This window comes from Heptranchias perlo, chromosome 17 (assembly GCF_035084215.1).
Source record: "Heptranchias perlo isolate sHepPer1 chromosome 17, sHepPer1.hap1, whole genome shotgun sequence".
Lineage (NCBI taxonomy): Eukaryota > Metazoa > Chordata > Chondrichthyes > Hexanchiformes > Hexanchidae > Heptranchias > Heptranchias perlo.
Genome location: NC_090341.1, coordinates 5,226,953 through 5,243,925, shown reverse-complemented (window position 1 = coordinate 5,243,925; position 16,973 = coordinate 5,226,953). Strand labels below are relative to the sequence as shown.

The 16,973-nt window shown below is 45.6% G+C and overlaps 1 protein-coding gene across 1 annotated transcript in view; it reads left to right on the top strand.

The window, feature by feature from the left end:
* Positions 1-7,385: 7,385 nt before the first annotated feature.
* LOC137334005 (podocalyxin-like protein 2) overlaps positions 7,386-16,973 on the top strand; it is a 59,097-nt gene continuing 49,509 nt past the window's right edge. Inside the window, exons 1-2 of the mRNA XM_067998401.1 lie at positions 7,386-7,550; positions 7,698-7,917. Of these exons, the coding sequence (XP_067854502.1) occupies positions 7,884-7,917 (34 nt within the window). The 5' untranslated portion in view covers positions 7,386-7,550; positions 7,698-7,883. The remainder of the gene's footprint in view (positions 7,551-7,697; positions 7,918-16,973) is intronic.

Here is a 16,973-nt window from a genome sequence, read left to right as displayed (position 1 = left end):
GCTGATGACACAAAGATTGGTGGCATTGTAAGCAGTGTAGATGAAAACATAAAATTACAAAGCGATATTGATAGATTAGGTGAATGGGCAAAACTGTGGCAAATGGAATTCAATGTAGACAAATGTGAGGTCATCCACTTTGGATCAAAAAAGGATAGACCAGGGTACTTTCTAAATGGTAAAAAGTTAAAAACAGTGGATGTCCAAAGGGACTTAGGGGTTCAGGTACATAGATCATTGAAGTGTCATGAACAGGTGCAGAAAATAATCAAGAAGGCAAATGGAATGTTGGTCTTTATATCTAGAGGACTAGAGTACAAGGGGGCAGAGGTTATGCTGCAGCTATACAAAACCCTGGTTAGACCGCACCTGGAGTACTGTGAGCAGTTCTGGGCACCGCACCTTCGGAAGGATTTGGAGGGAGTGCAGCGTAGGTTTACTAGAATGATTTTTTTTTATTCGTTCACGGGATGTGGGCGTCGCTGGCAAGGCCGGCATTTATTGCCCATCCCTAATTGCCCTCGAGAAGGTGGTGGTGAGCCGCCTTCTTGAACCGCTGCAGTCCGTGTGGTGACGGTTCTCCCACAGTGCTGTTAGGAAGGGAGTTCCAGGATTTTGACCCAGACTTCAAGGGTTAAGTTACGAGGAGAGATTACACAAATTGGGGTTGTAGTCTCTAGAGTTTCAAAGGTTAAGGGGTGATCTGATCGAAGTTTATAAGATATTAAGGGGAACAGATAGGGTGGATAGAGAGAAACTATTTCCGCTGGTTGGGGATTCTAGGACTAGGGGGCACAGTCTAAAAATTAGAGCCAGACCTTTCAGGAGCGAGATTAGAAAACATTTCTACACACAAAGGGTTGTAGAAGTTAGGAACTCTCTTCCGCAAACGGCAATTGATACTAGCTCAATTGCTAAATTTAAATCTGAGATAGATAGCTTTTTGGCAACCAAAGGTATTAAGGGATATGGGCCAAAGGCAGGTATATGGAGTTAGATCACAGATCAGCCATGATCTTATCAAATGGCGGAGCAGGCACGAGGGGCTGAATGGCCTACTCCTGTTCCTATGTTTCTTTTGCCAATTATCTTAAATCTGTGTCCTTTGGTTACTGACCCTCCGGCCATTGGAAACAGTTTCTCCTTATCTACTTATCGACTGTGATTATTAATTCATTGACAATGAAGCACTTTGGGATGGCCTGAGGTTGTGAAAGGTGCTATAGAAATGCAAGTTTGTTCTTTTTGTTCAAGGTGTTGTGCCAGTTGTTGGGTCGAGGGAGAGACAATAGATCAGGGTTGGTGCCCTGATTGTCCCCCAACCACTAGGCAGTGACCAGGTGTGGACATCGCAGGAGGACAAGGCAGGATTGAGCTGGGTTATAATGTCCCCGGTGGATGAATACTCTGCCAGGACTCGGTATCTTAGTCCACACATGAAGAATAGTCACTTGGCTGAGGTATCAACGAGTGACTGGAAAGTATGGAGCTGTACCCAATGATCAGTCTGCAGTTTCCAGAACATAAGAACGTAAGAAATAGGAGCAGGAGTAGGCCACATGGCTTCGAGCCTGCTCCGTCATTCAATAAGATTGTGGCTGATCTTCGACCTGAACTCCACTTTCCTACCCGATCCCCATATCCCTTGATTCCCCTAGAGTCCAGAAATCTGTGTCTCAGCCTTGAATATATTCAATGATTCACCCTCTGGGGTAGAGAATTCCAAAGATTCACAATCCTCTGAGTGAAAAAATTCCTCCTCATCTCAGTCTTAAATGGCCGACCACTTATCCTGCAACTATGCGCCCTAGTTCTGGACTCTCCAGCCATGGGAAATAACCTCTCAGCATCTACCCAGTCAAGCCCCCTCATAATCTTATCAGAGGAAAGTTGTCTCCTCTGCCTCATTCCCCAACTCAGAGAAAAACCCGAGGGGAAAATTACCCCCCCACCAGCTCTATATATTTGGGAAAAATGAGGGAATTAATTTTATAGGTCGGAAGAGTCTAATTGTGTCTTTTGACCCCCCCCCCCCCCATTTATTCCTTGTCAGTGTAACCGCCCAGACATTGTGTTAAATGTTTGATGTATTTAAGGGGAAGCTAGATAACACATGAGGGAGAAAGGAATAGAAGAATATGCTGATAGGGAGGGAGGAGGCTCATGTGGAGCATAAACACTGGCATAGACCAGTTGAGCTGAAGGGCCTGTTTCTGTGCTGTACATTCTATGTAATTTATCTGCACTTTATAAAGCAGCAAATACAATTTTGTGGGGTGTAAACAGTGAGTGAATAGCAATGTTAATATGGAAAGGGCATGTGGGAGAGTTGTGCTTTGTGAAATAATGCTTGAGAACACAAAGTACGATCTGCAAGGAGCAATATTGTTGAGGCATTTAAAGAGGTTCATTGATTATTTCAAAACTGGTCTGAAACAAGGTGGACTCTGTGTCTGCTGGCAACTCAAGTCGAACAGTGTGTGCGCGTCTGTGGAGAGAGTTCCTGCCTTCCAGGCTGTTAGCCAGTGATGAGCCCCATCAATGGGACCTTTTGTTGGAGCTTAAGCAGCCTCTGCCAAGCCCTTGCTCCAATGAGCTGTGACCAGACTCAGTCTGCCTATTGATTAAAGCACTTTCAAGAGGTCCAGCTGCCTGCAGAAGGCTGTCAAATTGCAGGACTTTATTGCCATGTCCTTTGCCGGTCAAATGATTGTCCTCCCCCCCCCCCCCCCAACAAGCCCTAACAACCTAGCCCAGGCAATCCAGCCTCCATTCCCACTTAGATTTCTTACACACTGGTTTGTGTAGAGCTGCGGTGTCAGCCTTGGCTCAGTGGGTAGCACCCTTGCCTCTGATTCAGAAGGTTGTGGGTTTAAGTCCCACTCCATAGCATCAGTGACAGCAGACAATCCTGCCCCATTAAGTCAACCATGTAGCGTGCAACTGGAATCACATGTAGGGGTAGCAGGTTTCCTTCTGTAAAGGGCATTCGTGACGTCAGCCATGGCTCAGTGGGCAGCACTCTCACCTTTGAGTCAGAAGGTCAAGGATTCAAGTCCCACTCCAGAGTCTCGTGCACAAAACCTGGGCTGACACTCCCGTGCCAGTACTGTGGGAGTGCTACACTGTCAGAGGTGCCGTCTTTCAGATAAGATGTAAAAGATCCCATGATGCTAATTTGAAGAACAACAGGGAAGTTCTCCCCGGTGTCCTGGCCAATATTTATCCCTCAACCAACATCACTAAAACAGTTTATCTGGTCAGTGTCCACCATTCTTGGGAGTGTTTTTGTTACTGAAAGGTAATAATAGTGAACTAAGTTCTTTGTATTCCTTTAACAGGAGATGCAATCATAGTAATGGACACCAGGGGGCGCAATTGCCCAAACCTTTTATTAACATATTTTCTATACCAGTGATCTTCACACTTTTCTGTGTGTGGGACCTCTTGCAAATATTGACAAACTCCCAGGGCCTCCTGCAAGTATTTATACATTGCAGGAAACCCCCCTGGTGGTGATAATACTCAGAGACACCCCCACCCCCCCCCCCCCCCCCCCGCGATAGTGACAATCCCCCAGGCCACCCTCTCCCCTACGGTTATTGACAGACTCCAGGAGAGCCCCCCGTGAATACTGACAAGTCTCACAGGGATGTCCTGTTCTGACTTTGGAAAGAAAGTGTCAGCATACTCAGAAGAAAACTGTGTTAGTAAAGGCAACAGAAATAATGTGCTACTGAAGTCAACCAACACAGAAACCTGATGACTCAGGGGATCAACTCAGTCCCATCTTGGATAACCCATGGTCTGGGAGCCTCCAAGTGTGTTCTACATCAATTTGCGTGAAAGGTTTAAGAGTCATTCGACCGGCACTTTTTTTTCCTGCCTTCTCCAGCCAAGGGTACTGAGGGTTACGGAAGATGGAGTTAAGATACAGATCAGCCATGATCTAGTTGAATGGCGGGACAGGCTGGAGGGGCTGAATGGCCTACTCCCGTTCCTATCCCGTTGATTTTTTTTTTGTGGCAATCTTTTTATTCAAACAGCAATAGCTAATTTACTGAGTGAAGCAAGTGCAGGTAATGTGTAAAGTTGAGACCATTCAGGTTGGAGGTCGTAGCAGTTAGCTAACGCCAAGCTTGAGTTTTAGGAAAGGGGAGACTGAGGTAGTTGGGGAGCATCAGAGTTTTTCTGGGTCCTGGGAAAGAACAAGTTAGAGCCGGAGGCGTTGATTGAGGGATAAATATTGGCCGTGACACCAGGGAGAACCCCCCTGCTCTTCTTCGAAATAGTGACATGGGATATTTTACGTCCACCTGAGAGGGCAGACGGGGCCTGGGTTTAACCCCTCATCCGAAAGACGGCACCTCTGACAGTGCAGCACTCCCTCAGTACAGCACTGGAGTGTCAGCCTGTGAGTGAAGCAGTGCAAGTAACGAGCAAAGCAATGTTTTGAGACCATTCAGTGGCATATTCAGGTCGTTGTGGGTTAGCTGACGAGTTAAAACAGGAGGAGGTGCGATGAGTCAGTGCGGTGATAGAGAGGAGCAAGAGTGCGTAGGATGTTGTATTTGCAGCTTAGGAGAAACGAGAGAGGAAAGTTCAGAGAAGCACTCAGCATGGCAGCATAGCGAGAGCTGAGGAAGGTTGTGAGAGAGAAAGAGGCTGGAGCCAATAGTAACTTGAGCTGATGCAGCATCTTTTTTTTAAAGAAAGACTTGTATTGATATAGTGCCTTTCACAGCCTCAGGATGTCCCAAAGCACTTTACAGCCAATTAAGTAATTTTGGAGTGTAGTCCCTGTTGTAATGTAGGAAATGTGGCAGCCAATTTGCACAGAGCAAGGTCCCACAAACAGCAATGTGATAATCTGTTTTTTAGTGATGTTGGTTGAGGGATAAATATTAGCCAGGACACCAGGAAGAACTCCCCTGCTCTTCTCCAAATAGTGCCAAGGGATATTTTATGTTCACTTGAGGGGCCAGACAGGGCCTTGGTTTAACATCTCATCCAAAAGATGGCACCTCTGACAGTGCAGCACTCCCTCAGTACTGCACTGGGAGTGTCAGCCTAAATTTTGTGCTCGAGTCTCTGGCGTGTGGACTTGAATCCACGATCTTCTGACTCAAAGGCAAGGGCGCTGCCCACTGAGCCAAAGCTGACGTCACGAATGCCCTTTACAGAAGGGAACCTGCCACCCCTACATTTGACTCCAGTTGCACACTACATGGTTGAGTCTTAATGGGGTTGAGTCTTAATGGGGCAGGGTTGTTCACTGTCACTGATGCTATTCAATGTCGCCATCAATGATGGGTTGGATGTCTTCCTAAGGGAAAGCCTCAGCGTGTCTGCTTCAAGGCATTTCTGGACGAACTGTGGTGCTTCTTTTCGTAGATGATATTGTGTTGGTAGACTCGCCCCTTGCGCTCCACTGCCATTTGAATGATAGTCTAATCGCTGGGATACATCGGTGGATGCCCCGCAAATGTCATACGCAGGGCTCGATTGGAAGATACAAAGGACGTCAGCCCCAATGGTTGATTCATGTCGGTACCAGGGGGACGCCAACTTCAGCCTGGACGTAATGCTTCGGGGCAAGCTGCTGCCCGTATCCTAACTCGCACCAAGTCCCGTTCACCCATCACCCCTGTGCTCGCTGACCGACATTGACTCCTGGTCTGGCAACGCCTCCATTTTAAAATTCTCAAACTTGTTTTCAAATCCCCCTCCCTATCTCTGAAACCTCCTCCAGCCCTACAACCCTCTGAGATCTCTGCGCTCCTCCAATTCTGGCCTCTTGCCTATCCCCAATTTCCTTTGCCTCACCATTGGCGGCCGTGCCTTCAGCTGCCTGGGCCCTAAGCTCTGGAATTCCCTCCCTAAACCTGTCTACCTCTTTACCTCTCTCTCTCTCCTCCTTTAAGACGCTCCTTAAAATCCACCTCTTTGGCCAAGCTCCGAAAGCTTGTGGATTTTAAAATAAAATTGTTGGACTATAACTTGGTGTTGTAAAATTGTTTACAATTGTCAACCCCAGTCCATCACCGGCATCTCCACATCATGGCCAAGCTTTTGGTCACCTGTCCTAGTATCACCTTATGTGGCTCAGTGTCAAATTTTGTTTGATAACGCTCCTGTGAAGCATCTTGGGATGTTTTACTACATTAAAGGCGCCATATAAATGCAAGTTGTTGTTGTTGAAAAGGAGTGAAACAGACTTTGATTGTTTTTCATTGATGACAGCAAAGTCCCGATGCAGGTGAAGTAGGGACGTACAAGACATGTCCAAGCATTCCTTTCAGCCCAAGTGGCAGAAGAGTAAAGGAGGAAAACTCTGAAGATTAAGAGCTACCAGCCCAGCCTTCTCGTCCCTTAGATGTCTAAAGTATTGTCAGGGAAGATTAGTAAAAAATGTGCTTTAACAGTTGATCAAAACTGTCAATCAGAAATAGATTTCAAAATTCCAATGATGACCTTTCAGAATCTTGGCTCATGCAATTCACTCCCCTTCAGGGTGAAGCAATACAGTGAGAATATGGCTGGCAGGATCCCCTGATGGAATGGCCATTACAGATACCAGCTTATCGCCTGCAATCAGACAGCAGGTCAGTAACCAGAGGACACAGGTCTAAGATAATTGACAAAAGAACAAGAGGGGGAGATGAGGAGAATACTGTTTTTTAACGCCGCGAGCTGTTATGATCTGGAATGCGCTGCCTGAAAGGGCGGTGGAAGCAGATTCAAAAATAACTTTTAAAAAACGAATCTGATAAATACTTGAAGGGGAAAAATTGCAGGGCTTTGGGGAAAGGCGGCGGGGGTGGGGGGGGGCGGGAAGAGTGGGACTAATTGGATAACTCTCTATACCAAATGCTGGAATATGGGATTAGATTAGACAGGGCTTGATGGCCGGCGCGGACACGATGGGCCGAAGGGCCTCTATCCGTGCTGTATAACTCTATGACTCTATGACTCTCTCTACGATGGGCCGAATGGCCTCCTTCTGTGCACGTCCAAATTGTGTGACCATTGTAGCCAAGGTTATTGATTTAAGGGCGGCTGGGTAGGTCCAAAAGCTGTTTTTTTATTACAAGGGGGCATTTGACATTCCAGCTGTTTCCAAATGAGAACCAAAAATTCCAGATGAAGTAAAGGTTCCTCAATGCGCGAGTGAAATTTCTTCTTTTTTTTTTTGGTGGCGGGGTGGACCCTGTTGACATTAGAAAGTTCTCGTATGTCACTCAGCCAGTCTCATCCCATATTTTTTGCGCATCGCTCAAAGTGACAGGCGGTGCTTAGGACCCAGAAGCGAATAAAATTTGTCGGAGCGGCCGGGAGGTGCTCTGCAGACACTGCGCAATTATTCCACTTTTCTCTCTCCAAAATCCCGGAGATCAGCATTTCCACAGAGCTTGGAAAGAGGACAACTTGTTTGCAGTAGTTTTCCAACAAGAAACAAGGAGAGGGGGGAAAAAAATAGGGAAAAAAGGATGCATTTGTGAAATAAGCTTATTTCTGTCTGGGGAGCTGAAGCTTGTGGTTAATTACATGTAAGTTTCATTCATCCTGTCTGCATGGGCGGCAGTTGCCAATTGAGATGTTGGGAGACGAGCTGCTGTGATTGATTGAAAGATGTTTATATTTTATGATCAGTAATCTATCTCTGTGCAATTTTTCTTTTTTTTTTGTTTGGCTAGGAAAAAGGCGAGTTATCAGAGGTTGGGGTTTGCTGCTGTTCAAACCGTGGCATAAAGATATCTTAGGATCAAGAACCCTTCCCAGAGAGATTCATTCAGCTACAAGAAGGGAAAGCGAGAGAGAGAGAGAGAGAGAGAGAAAAAAAATCATCCTCCCCGCCCTTTCTCTCTCTCTCCATCGCGACCATGGACCTTACACAGTGTCTCCTTTGTGCATTGGGTAAGTGAGTTAAAGTTATTTTTTTCTCTCTCCCTTTTTTTGGAGGGGCGGTGAAGGTGGGGGGGGGGGAGGAGGTGGAGAGAGAGGGGGGGGGGGGGTCCAAAAAAAAATATTAACAAGAAAAAGTTTACAGGTCTGGGGGGAAAAAAAGATTGTTAGGCGTCTGTAAAATATTGCTGAGAATTATTTAATTAGAAGGTGAGATTTTCTGCTCCACAGGAACTGGGCATTGGATTAATTCACTGACACATGAATGAAATAAAGATAGAACTTACATTTATATAGCGACTTTCACAACCTCAGCACATCCCAAAGCGCTTTACAGCCAGTGAAGTACTTCTTTGAAGCGTAGTCACTGTTGTAATGTAGGAAACGCAGCAGCCAATTTGCGCACAGCAAGGTCCCACAAACAGCAACATGACCAGATTTAATGATGTTAGTTGAGGGATAAATATTCAGCAGGACACCAGGGAAGAACGCCCCTGTTCTTCTTCGAAATAGTGCCGTGGGAATCTTTTACATCCACCTGAGAAGGCAGACAGGTCCTTGGTTTAACATCTCGTCTGGTAGATGGCACCTCCCACAGTGCAGTGCTCCCTCAGTACTGCACTGGAGTGTTAGCCTGGATTATGAACGCAAGTCCCTGGAGTGGGACTTGAACCCACAACCTTCTGATTTTAGAGAGGAGAGTGCTACCCACTGAGCCACGGCTGAAAGCTAACAAGTATTGCATTTTGACAGGGAAATTTGAAATGTGAGGTTAAATAAAGATGTGACGGAGACAATCAGTAAGACTTTTTAAAGGCTTTTTTTCTCTGTTGCTTAATTTACTCGTGGCGCGCGGTTGTTAACTTGGCGAGCAGGACCGATTAATCGTGACAGTTTCAGCAATAAACAGTTCTACTTGCTAAGCTTTCTCACGGTGTGCTGGTCGAAGGTTTGTGCCCGCGATTCCCTACGCAGTGAATTCCCCATTTCAGTTGTGCCACATTGAACCACGGCCAGTAATCCACTGGAGCTCGTGGGGTTAAAAAAAAAAAGCCCACAGTGGTTGTTGGACCTGTAGGTCCTGTAGTCAAATAGGAACCTTTCACTGGCACTGGGGATTCTGGGATGGACCCACCTCCCAGTAGCTTCCCTTTGCTGGAGAGCAAGAGAGGGAGAGGAGAGAGCACTGAATATCCAGCTCTCTCAATGTCCCATAACAGGCAGCCCGACCATAAAGGGAGGATTGGAGATGCATGGCTCAGGCAGTCTGTCAAAGGTCACGTTACACATACCAGTCTGTTAACGTCATTTCACGGTATCAGCTGTGGCTCAGAGGGCAGCACTCCCGCCTCTGAATCAGAAGGTTGGGGGGGGTCCATAGTCCCACTCCAGAGGCTTGAGCGCAAAATCCAAGCAGATAATCCCAACGCAGTGCTGAGGGAGTGCTGCACTGTCAGAGGTGCCATCTTTCAGATGAGGCATCAAACCGAGGCCTCAGGTGGATGCAAAAGATCCCATGGCACTATTTTGAAGAAGAGCAGAGTAGTTCTCACCAATATTTATCCGTCAACCAACATCATTAAAACATTATCTGGTCATTATCACATTGCTGTTTGTGGGATCTTGCTGTGTGTAAATTGGCTGCTGCGATTCCTACGTTACGACAGTGACCACACTTCAAAAGTACTTCATTGGCTGTAAAGCGCTTTGGGAGGCCCTGAAAGGAGCTACATAAATGCAAGTTCTTTCTCTATGGGCTCGAGAGTTATGAGGATAATTACAGATAGAGATATTTGAATACTGCTGTGGAACATAGAGTTTGTTTTTCCGGGTTTCCTGGGATCCAGGAAACGTCATGTGAAAGGAAGCACGTGGTTAGAGATGTACAGTGTAGGATGCTCAGTGTCCTTGAGTTTTGAACGATATAGTTTTGGGGACCAAGGAGAAACTCAGGAGATGAATTAGGTTTGGGCAGGCTCTACATTGAGCAGTTTGTTCATGGTCTATGGACGGAGTGAGCGTGATAGTCTGGATAGCCTTTCCACGCTCTCTTGCGATGGAACACGTCCCTGTGACTCGGTCGCGCAGTGAGGGACGTGCTGGCGTCACCAGCCTCGTTGTAACAAATTCAATTGTAAGCAAAGTCTTTCCTCATCAACGGTCCCATTGTATATTCTTTCAACTTCTGGAAGAGTATTTTTGTTGTGGTGCAGGTCCCACCGGCACTGCTGGCCCTCCAGGAACTCGGCCAAGTTCTCAATTCTTTGCATGTGAGCGTCACTGGGCTGCTCGACCGTGGAGGGCATCGCGGCCAGGCTCGACCCCAACATCCAGGTAACACACTTTGCAGCAGGAGTCATTGGATGGCAATCAAGGGCATTGCCCCCGTTTCCCTCTCCTTCCCTAGCCCAGGGGCAAAAAAGGCCAATTGTGGCAGCATTGTCTTGGCTGAGATACCAACGAAAGAAATTGACAGGCAGAAAAAGACCAGCTGGTTCCATCAGTCGACTCAATTGCAGACTGGGTTTCGAATCTGGGACCTGCTAACGATTTATATATAAAGCAAACAAAATATCATAGAGCAGAATGACAATCATATGATACAGCACAGACGGAGGCCATTCGGCCCATCATGCCTGTGCCGGCTCTTTGAAAGAGCTATCCAATTAGTCTCTTTCCCCACAGCCCCGTAAATTTTTTTCCCTTCAAGTATTTATCCAATTCGCTTTTGACTGTTATTATTGAATCTGCTTCCAACACCCTTTTAGGCAGCGCATTCCAAATCATAACAGCAAAAGTAGCCAGTCATTTAAAAAATAATTGAAGACGATTATATCAATTATATGGAATGCACTTAATGTAGCTAAAATGTTAAGCATGGATTTTTACAGTGAGTGTTGGTATTAACTGTACCCCTCCCTCCCACCAACAAGCTGCTTTGAAATTCTTTATTTATTTACGGTTTCTATAAAGATACACTGTTTGGTCCTCCAAAGCTCTAATGGTAAAGGTACTGCCAGTTGTTGCACTGAGCTGCCCAGACGAGAGGTCCAAGTCCCGTTCACCCATCACCTCTGTGTTCACTGACCTGCATTGACTCCCGATCCAGCAACCCCTCGATTTTAAAAGTCTCATCCTTGTGTTCAAATCCCTCCATGGCCTCGCCCCTCCCCATCTCTGTAACCTCCTCCAGTCCTACATTCCTCTGAGATCTCTGCGTTCCTCCAATTCAGGCCTCTTGTCCAGCCCCACTTCCTTCACCCCACCATTGGTGGCCGTGCCTTCAGCCACCTAGACCCTAAGCTCTCCCTAAACCTCTCAGCCTCTCTATCTCTCTCTTCTGCATTAAGATGCTCCGTAAAACCTACCTCTTTGAACAAGTGTTTGATCACCTGTCCTAATGTCTCCTCCTTTGGCTCTATGTCAATTTTTTTGTCTGATTACACTCCTGTGAAGCACCTTGGACGTTTCACTATGTTAAAGGTGCTATATAAATGCAAGATGTTGTTAAAGGTGCTGTAAATGCAAGTTGTTGTTATTGTTAAAGGTGTTTTCTAAAAGCAAGTTGTTGTTAAAGGCGCTATATAAATGCTAGTTGTTGTAGTTGTTGTTAAAGATGCTATGTAAATGCTAGTTGTTGTTAAAGGTGCTATGTAAATACAAGTTGTTGTTAAAGGTGCTGTATAAATGCTAGTTGTTGTTAAAGGTGCTGTATAAATGCTAGTTGTTGTTAAAGGTGCTGTATAAATGCAAGTTGTTGTTATTGTTAAAGGCGCTATATAAATGCAAGTTGTTGTTTGATAAAATCTGAAAGTGCTGGAAGACATAGTCAACTTGCTTTTATCGTTACAGTTGCAGACTGACTCCAGCATTTACTGTTCTTATTTCAGTTGTAGGCATTCGCATGTTTCCCTTTTTATTGTCACTGGTTAGTCATACCACAATTTGTTATGTCAATTAGTTAGTTATGCCACACTGTTAGTTGTGCCACACTGGTTCAATTCTTGGTCTGTGCTGAGTTAGCTGATCTCAGCCGGGGCAACAGGGAGGTTCTACACGAGGCCTCAGACCCTCTGGTCTAGGGGTGGAAGAATGTCAGCTCCAGGTGACTCCTACTGAAAAGTACTTGTGTCATTAAATAACATTGTGGGATACAGTATATGAGTAATTTGAGATATGGCATGTGGTGAGTGTAACGTGCTCGGGAGGAACAGGTGACTTTGGACCTATGGTTCCCAAAGCTCTCCATCACTGGGGGTTTTCCTCACCTCATGTCTGGGTCTGTTGTAGACTAATTGATAAAGATTGATTGCTATGATTAGTCAACAACTCCATTAGGGTTGTATCAGGCGACTACCAGGCTGGACCTTGGTCTTTTTTTGTCCAGCAATTCCAATGTTCCAATTAAAAATAATACCAAAGATAATGCTAAAAATTATACGGACTGTGCTTAATATATCTAAAATAATATTAATATTAATTGGATCCCAGCATCACCACCACTAACGGTCCTTTATAATTCTGAGTACTGTGAACTTCTTTTAAACTTGATTTAACATCAGAGATTGCAGTTATACTGCAAGAGGTGCAGGGCCGGGGTGGGGTGTCGACCCCCTGGAGTTTGTCTCACATCTCTCGTCTAAATGCACCCGAATTACACTGCACTGTTTGCATTAGTGTGAAGCTGAATCTCTGTGATGTAACAAATTATGCAGTTTAGCGCAGTGCAGTATAATTGCAACGTAACAATCCGTGTGGCATAACTAACCGTGTGGTATCACTAACCATTGGGTATAACTAACCAATTGACATAACAAACTGTGGTATAACTAACTGTGTGGTATAACAAACTGTGTGGTATCACTAACCATGTGGTATAACTAACCAATTGACATAACAAACTGTGGTATAACTAACTGTGTGGTATAACAAACCATGCAGTAAACTAGCTATTCAGTCTAACAAGATTTTTGGTAGAACTAACCATGCAGTATAACTAACCGTAAGATATAACAAACCTTGTGGTATAACTAACTGTGCAGTAAACTAACCATGCTGTATAACTAACCATTTGGTATAATTAACTGTGTGGTGTAACTAACCGTGCAGTATAACTAATTGTGCAATATAATAAACTGTGCAGTACAACTGATCTACTAATGTGATTTACTGATTCCTACCGATATCTGTGTGGACCAAGTGCTGTGGTGCATGTTTTTTCATTGCCAGATTTCTTTCCCTCTCTCCCCTCCTCTCCTCAAGGTGCTGACTCTAGCTGCCCACAGTTTGCTGTCACTGATTTGCCTCTCTCTCTCCCTCTCTCTTTCCCTCTCTCATACACATTTCCATAACCTTCAGCCTCTCTCTGTCATAACCTCTCTCTCTCTTCTCTCTCTCTCTCTCTCTCACACACACACCTCCATAACCTTCAGCCTCTCTCTGTCATAACCTTTCTTCCCTCTCTCTCATGGGTTTTTTTGGAGCTTCCTCTCACATTCCTCCTAATCTCCTACATGCCTACCAACAATAGCTTGCATTTGTATCGCGCCTTTAATGTAGAAAAACATCCCAAGGCACTTCACGGCGGTGTGAGGAAAACAGACCCCTGGCCGCAGAAGGAGATATTAGAAGGGGTGACCAAAAGCTTGGTCAAAGAGGTGGGGTTTTAAAGGAGGGTCTTATGGAGTAGAGGAGGGGTGGTAGGCTAGATGGGCTTAGGGAGGGAACTTAAGGAGCAGAACCTAGTTGGCTGAAGGCACGGCCGCCAATGGTGGGGTGAAAAGAGTGGGGGTGGGGAGGAGACCACACATGAGGCTGAAATCAAAGGAATGGAGAGTTTGGGCATGGGGAGAGGTTGTAGGGCTGAAGGAGGTTACACAGATAGGGAGGGGCGAGGCCATGGAGGGATTTGAACTCAAGGATAGGAATTTTAAATTTGAAGAGTTGGGGGACCGGGAGCCAATGTTGGTCATCGAGGATGGAAGTGTTGGGCGAGGGTGACTTGGTGTAGCATAGGATGTGAGCAGCAGAGTTTTGGATGAGCTGAAGTTGATGGAGGGCAGAGGATGGAAGGCTGAACACAAGAGCCTTGTAGTAATTGTACCTGGATTGACGAAGGCTTCAGCAACAGATGGGCTGAGGCAGGGTATGTATCAACAACCTGGATTTGGGTATACAGGGTATAATTTCAAAGTTTGCAGATGACACGACACTTCAGAATGTAGTAAACAATGTGGAGGATAGTAACAGACTTCAGGAGGACATAGTCAGACTGGTGAAACGGGCAGACACATGGCAGATGAAATTTAATGCGGAGAAACGTGAAGTGATACTTTTTGGTAGGAAGAATGAGGAGAGGCAATATAAACAAAATGGTACAATGTTAAAGGAGGTACAGGAACGGAGAGATCTGGGGGTTTATGTACACAAATCTTTGAAGGTGGCAGGACAAGTTGAGAGGGCTGTTAAAAAAGCATATGGGATCCTGGGCTTTATTAATAGTGGCATAGAATACAAAAGCAAGGAAGCTATGCTAATCCTTTATAAAACACTGGCTAGGCCTTAGCTGGAGTATTATGTTCAATTCTGGGCACCACACTTTAGGAAGGATGTCAAGGCCTTAGAGAGGGTGCAGAAGATATTTATTAGAACGGTATCCAGGATGAGGATCTTCAGTAATATGGAGAGACTGGAGAAGCTGGGGTTGCTCTCTTTAGAGCAGAGAAGGTTAAGAGGAGATTTGATAGAGGTGTTCAAAATCATGAAGGGTTTTGATAGAGTAAATAAGGAGAAACTGTTTCCAGTGGCAGTAGGGTTGGTAACCCAGATTTAAGGTGATTGGCAAAAGAACCAGAGGCGACATGAGGAAAATTTTTTTTACGCAGCGAGCTGTTCTGATCTGGAATGCGCTGCCTGAAAGGGCGGTGGAAGCAGGTTCAATAGTAACTTTCAAAAGGGAACTGGATAAATACTTGAAGGAAAAAAAATTACAGGGCTATGGGGAAAGAACGGAAGAGTGGGACTAATTGGGTAGCTCATATCAAAGAGCCGGCACAGGCACGATGGGCCGAATGGCCTCTTTCTGTCCTGTCACCTGCTATGATACTAGGGGCAGGGAGAAGGGGCGACGTTAGAGGTGGAAGTAGGCGGTTCTTTGTGATGGAGAGGACACGAGGTCAGAAGCTCAGCTTGGGGTCGAATAGGATGTCTCAGCCCGAGAGGAGGAGAAATGGAGCTGGTGGCAAGGATGGGGAGTTTGTGTTGGGGGCTGAAGATGATGGCTTTGGCCTTCCTAATGTTTCGGTGGAGGAAGTTAAGGCTTATCCAAGACTTGGTTGTTGGGCAAGCAATCTCTGATATCCTCACTCTGTTGAAACTGAGACCAGGCTCACCGTTTCCATCTTCCTGGCAATATAAACTAGAGGGCACAATTCTAAAAGGGGTACAGGAACAGAGGGATCTGGGGGGGTATATGTGCACAAATCGTTGAAGGTGGCAGGTCAGGTTGAGAAAGTGGTTAAAAAAGCATACGGGATCCTGGGCTTTATAAATAGAGGCATAGAGTACAAAAATATGGAAGTCATGATGAGCCTTTATAAAACACTCATTCAGCCACAACTGGAGTATTGTGTCCAGTTCTGGGCACCGCACTTCAGGAAAGATGTGAAGGCCTCAGAGAGGGTGAAGAAGAGATTTACTAGAATGATTCCAGGGATGAGGGACTTTAGTTACGTGGATAGACTGGAGAAGCTGGGGTTATTCTCCTTGGAACAGAGGTTGCGAGGAGATTTGATAGAGGTATTCAAAATCATGAGGGGTCCAGACAGAGTAGATAGAGAGAAACTGTTCCCGTTGGCGGAAGGGTCAAGAACCAGAGGACATAGATTTAAGGTCATTGGCAAAAGAACCAAAGGTGACATGAGGAAAAACTTTTTTATACAGCGAGTGGTTAGGATCTGGAATGCACTGCCCGAAGGGATGGTGGAGGCAGATTCAATCATGGCCTTCAAAAGGGAACTGGATAAGTACTTGAAAGGAAAAAATTTTCAGGGCTATGGGGAAAGGGCAGGGGAGTGGGACTAGCTGGATTGCTCTTGCGTAGAGCCGGCACGGACTCGATGGGCCGAATGGCCTCCTTCCGTGCTGTAACCTTTCTATGATTCTCAAGTCATTCTTTCCCAAGGACCTTAGAACTGTGGTTCTGCTTACCTTCCTCGGTTGTCTCTTTCCCCTACAATCCACAGGCTTTTAAAACCCAAGCTTGGCCTCACCTAATCCCCTTCTCTCCTTTGCTTTTTTCACCGTGGGTCTGATCCCTTAACCCAGACTTGTCCGTAATTAAGATAATGGCTGCAAAGGACATTCAAGTACTCAGAGGGTGCAGTGTACAGTACATTCCAGAGCTTCTCCTGCATGGAAATAATGACCATTCTGTATACTGGCTGGCAGGTCTGAGCTAATAAGCTTGATTGCATGATGTTGGCAGGATATTCCATAGCTGGAGGGAACTGGGAGGCGAGGGAGCAGCAGGATCTGTCTCCGGAACTCTCAACAAAATCTGGCAAACAGGGACATTCATATTTCATCCCTATTGACTTTTTTAATTCTAATCTTCCTTCTCAAGAGATTAGGCCCTCGTGCAGACTCTTTAAGTGGGAGCAACACTGAAAACAATGAGGGGACCTATGTTACCATTAATTGTAGCATATACCGTAGGCTCTGCATAATAAATCCCACTGTCATATTAGCAGAATGGTACCAGGGATGAGGGACTTCAGTTATGCGGAGAGACAGGAGAAGCTGGGATTGTTCTCCTTAGGGCAGAGAAGGGTTAAGACAAGATTTAATAGAGGTATTCAAAATTACGAGGGGTTTTGATTGAGTAAATAAGGAGAAATTGTTTCCACTGGCAGGAGTGTCGGTGACCAGAGGACAGATTTAAGATAATTGGCAAAAGAACTAGAGGCCGAGATGAGGAGAATTTTGTTTACGTAGCGAGTTGTTATGATCTGGAATGCACTGCCTGAAAGGGCGGTGGAAGCAGATTCAATAGTAACTTTCAAAAGGGA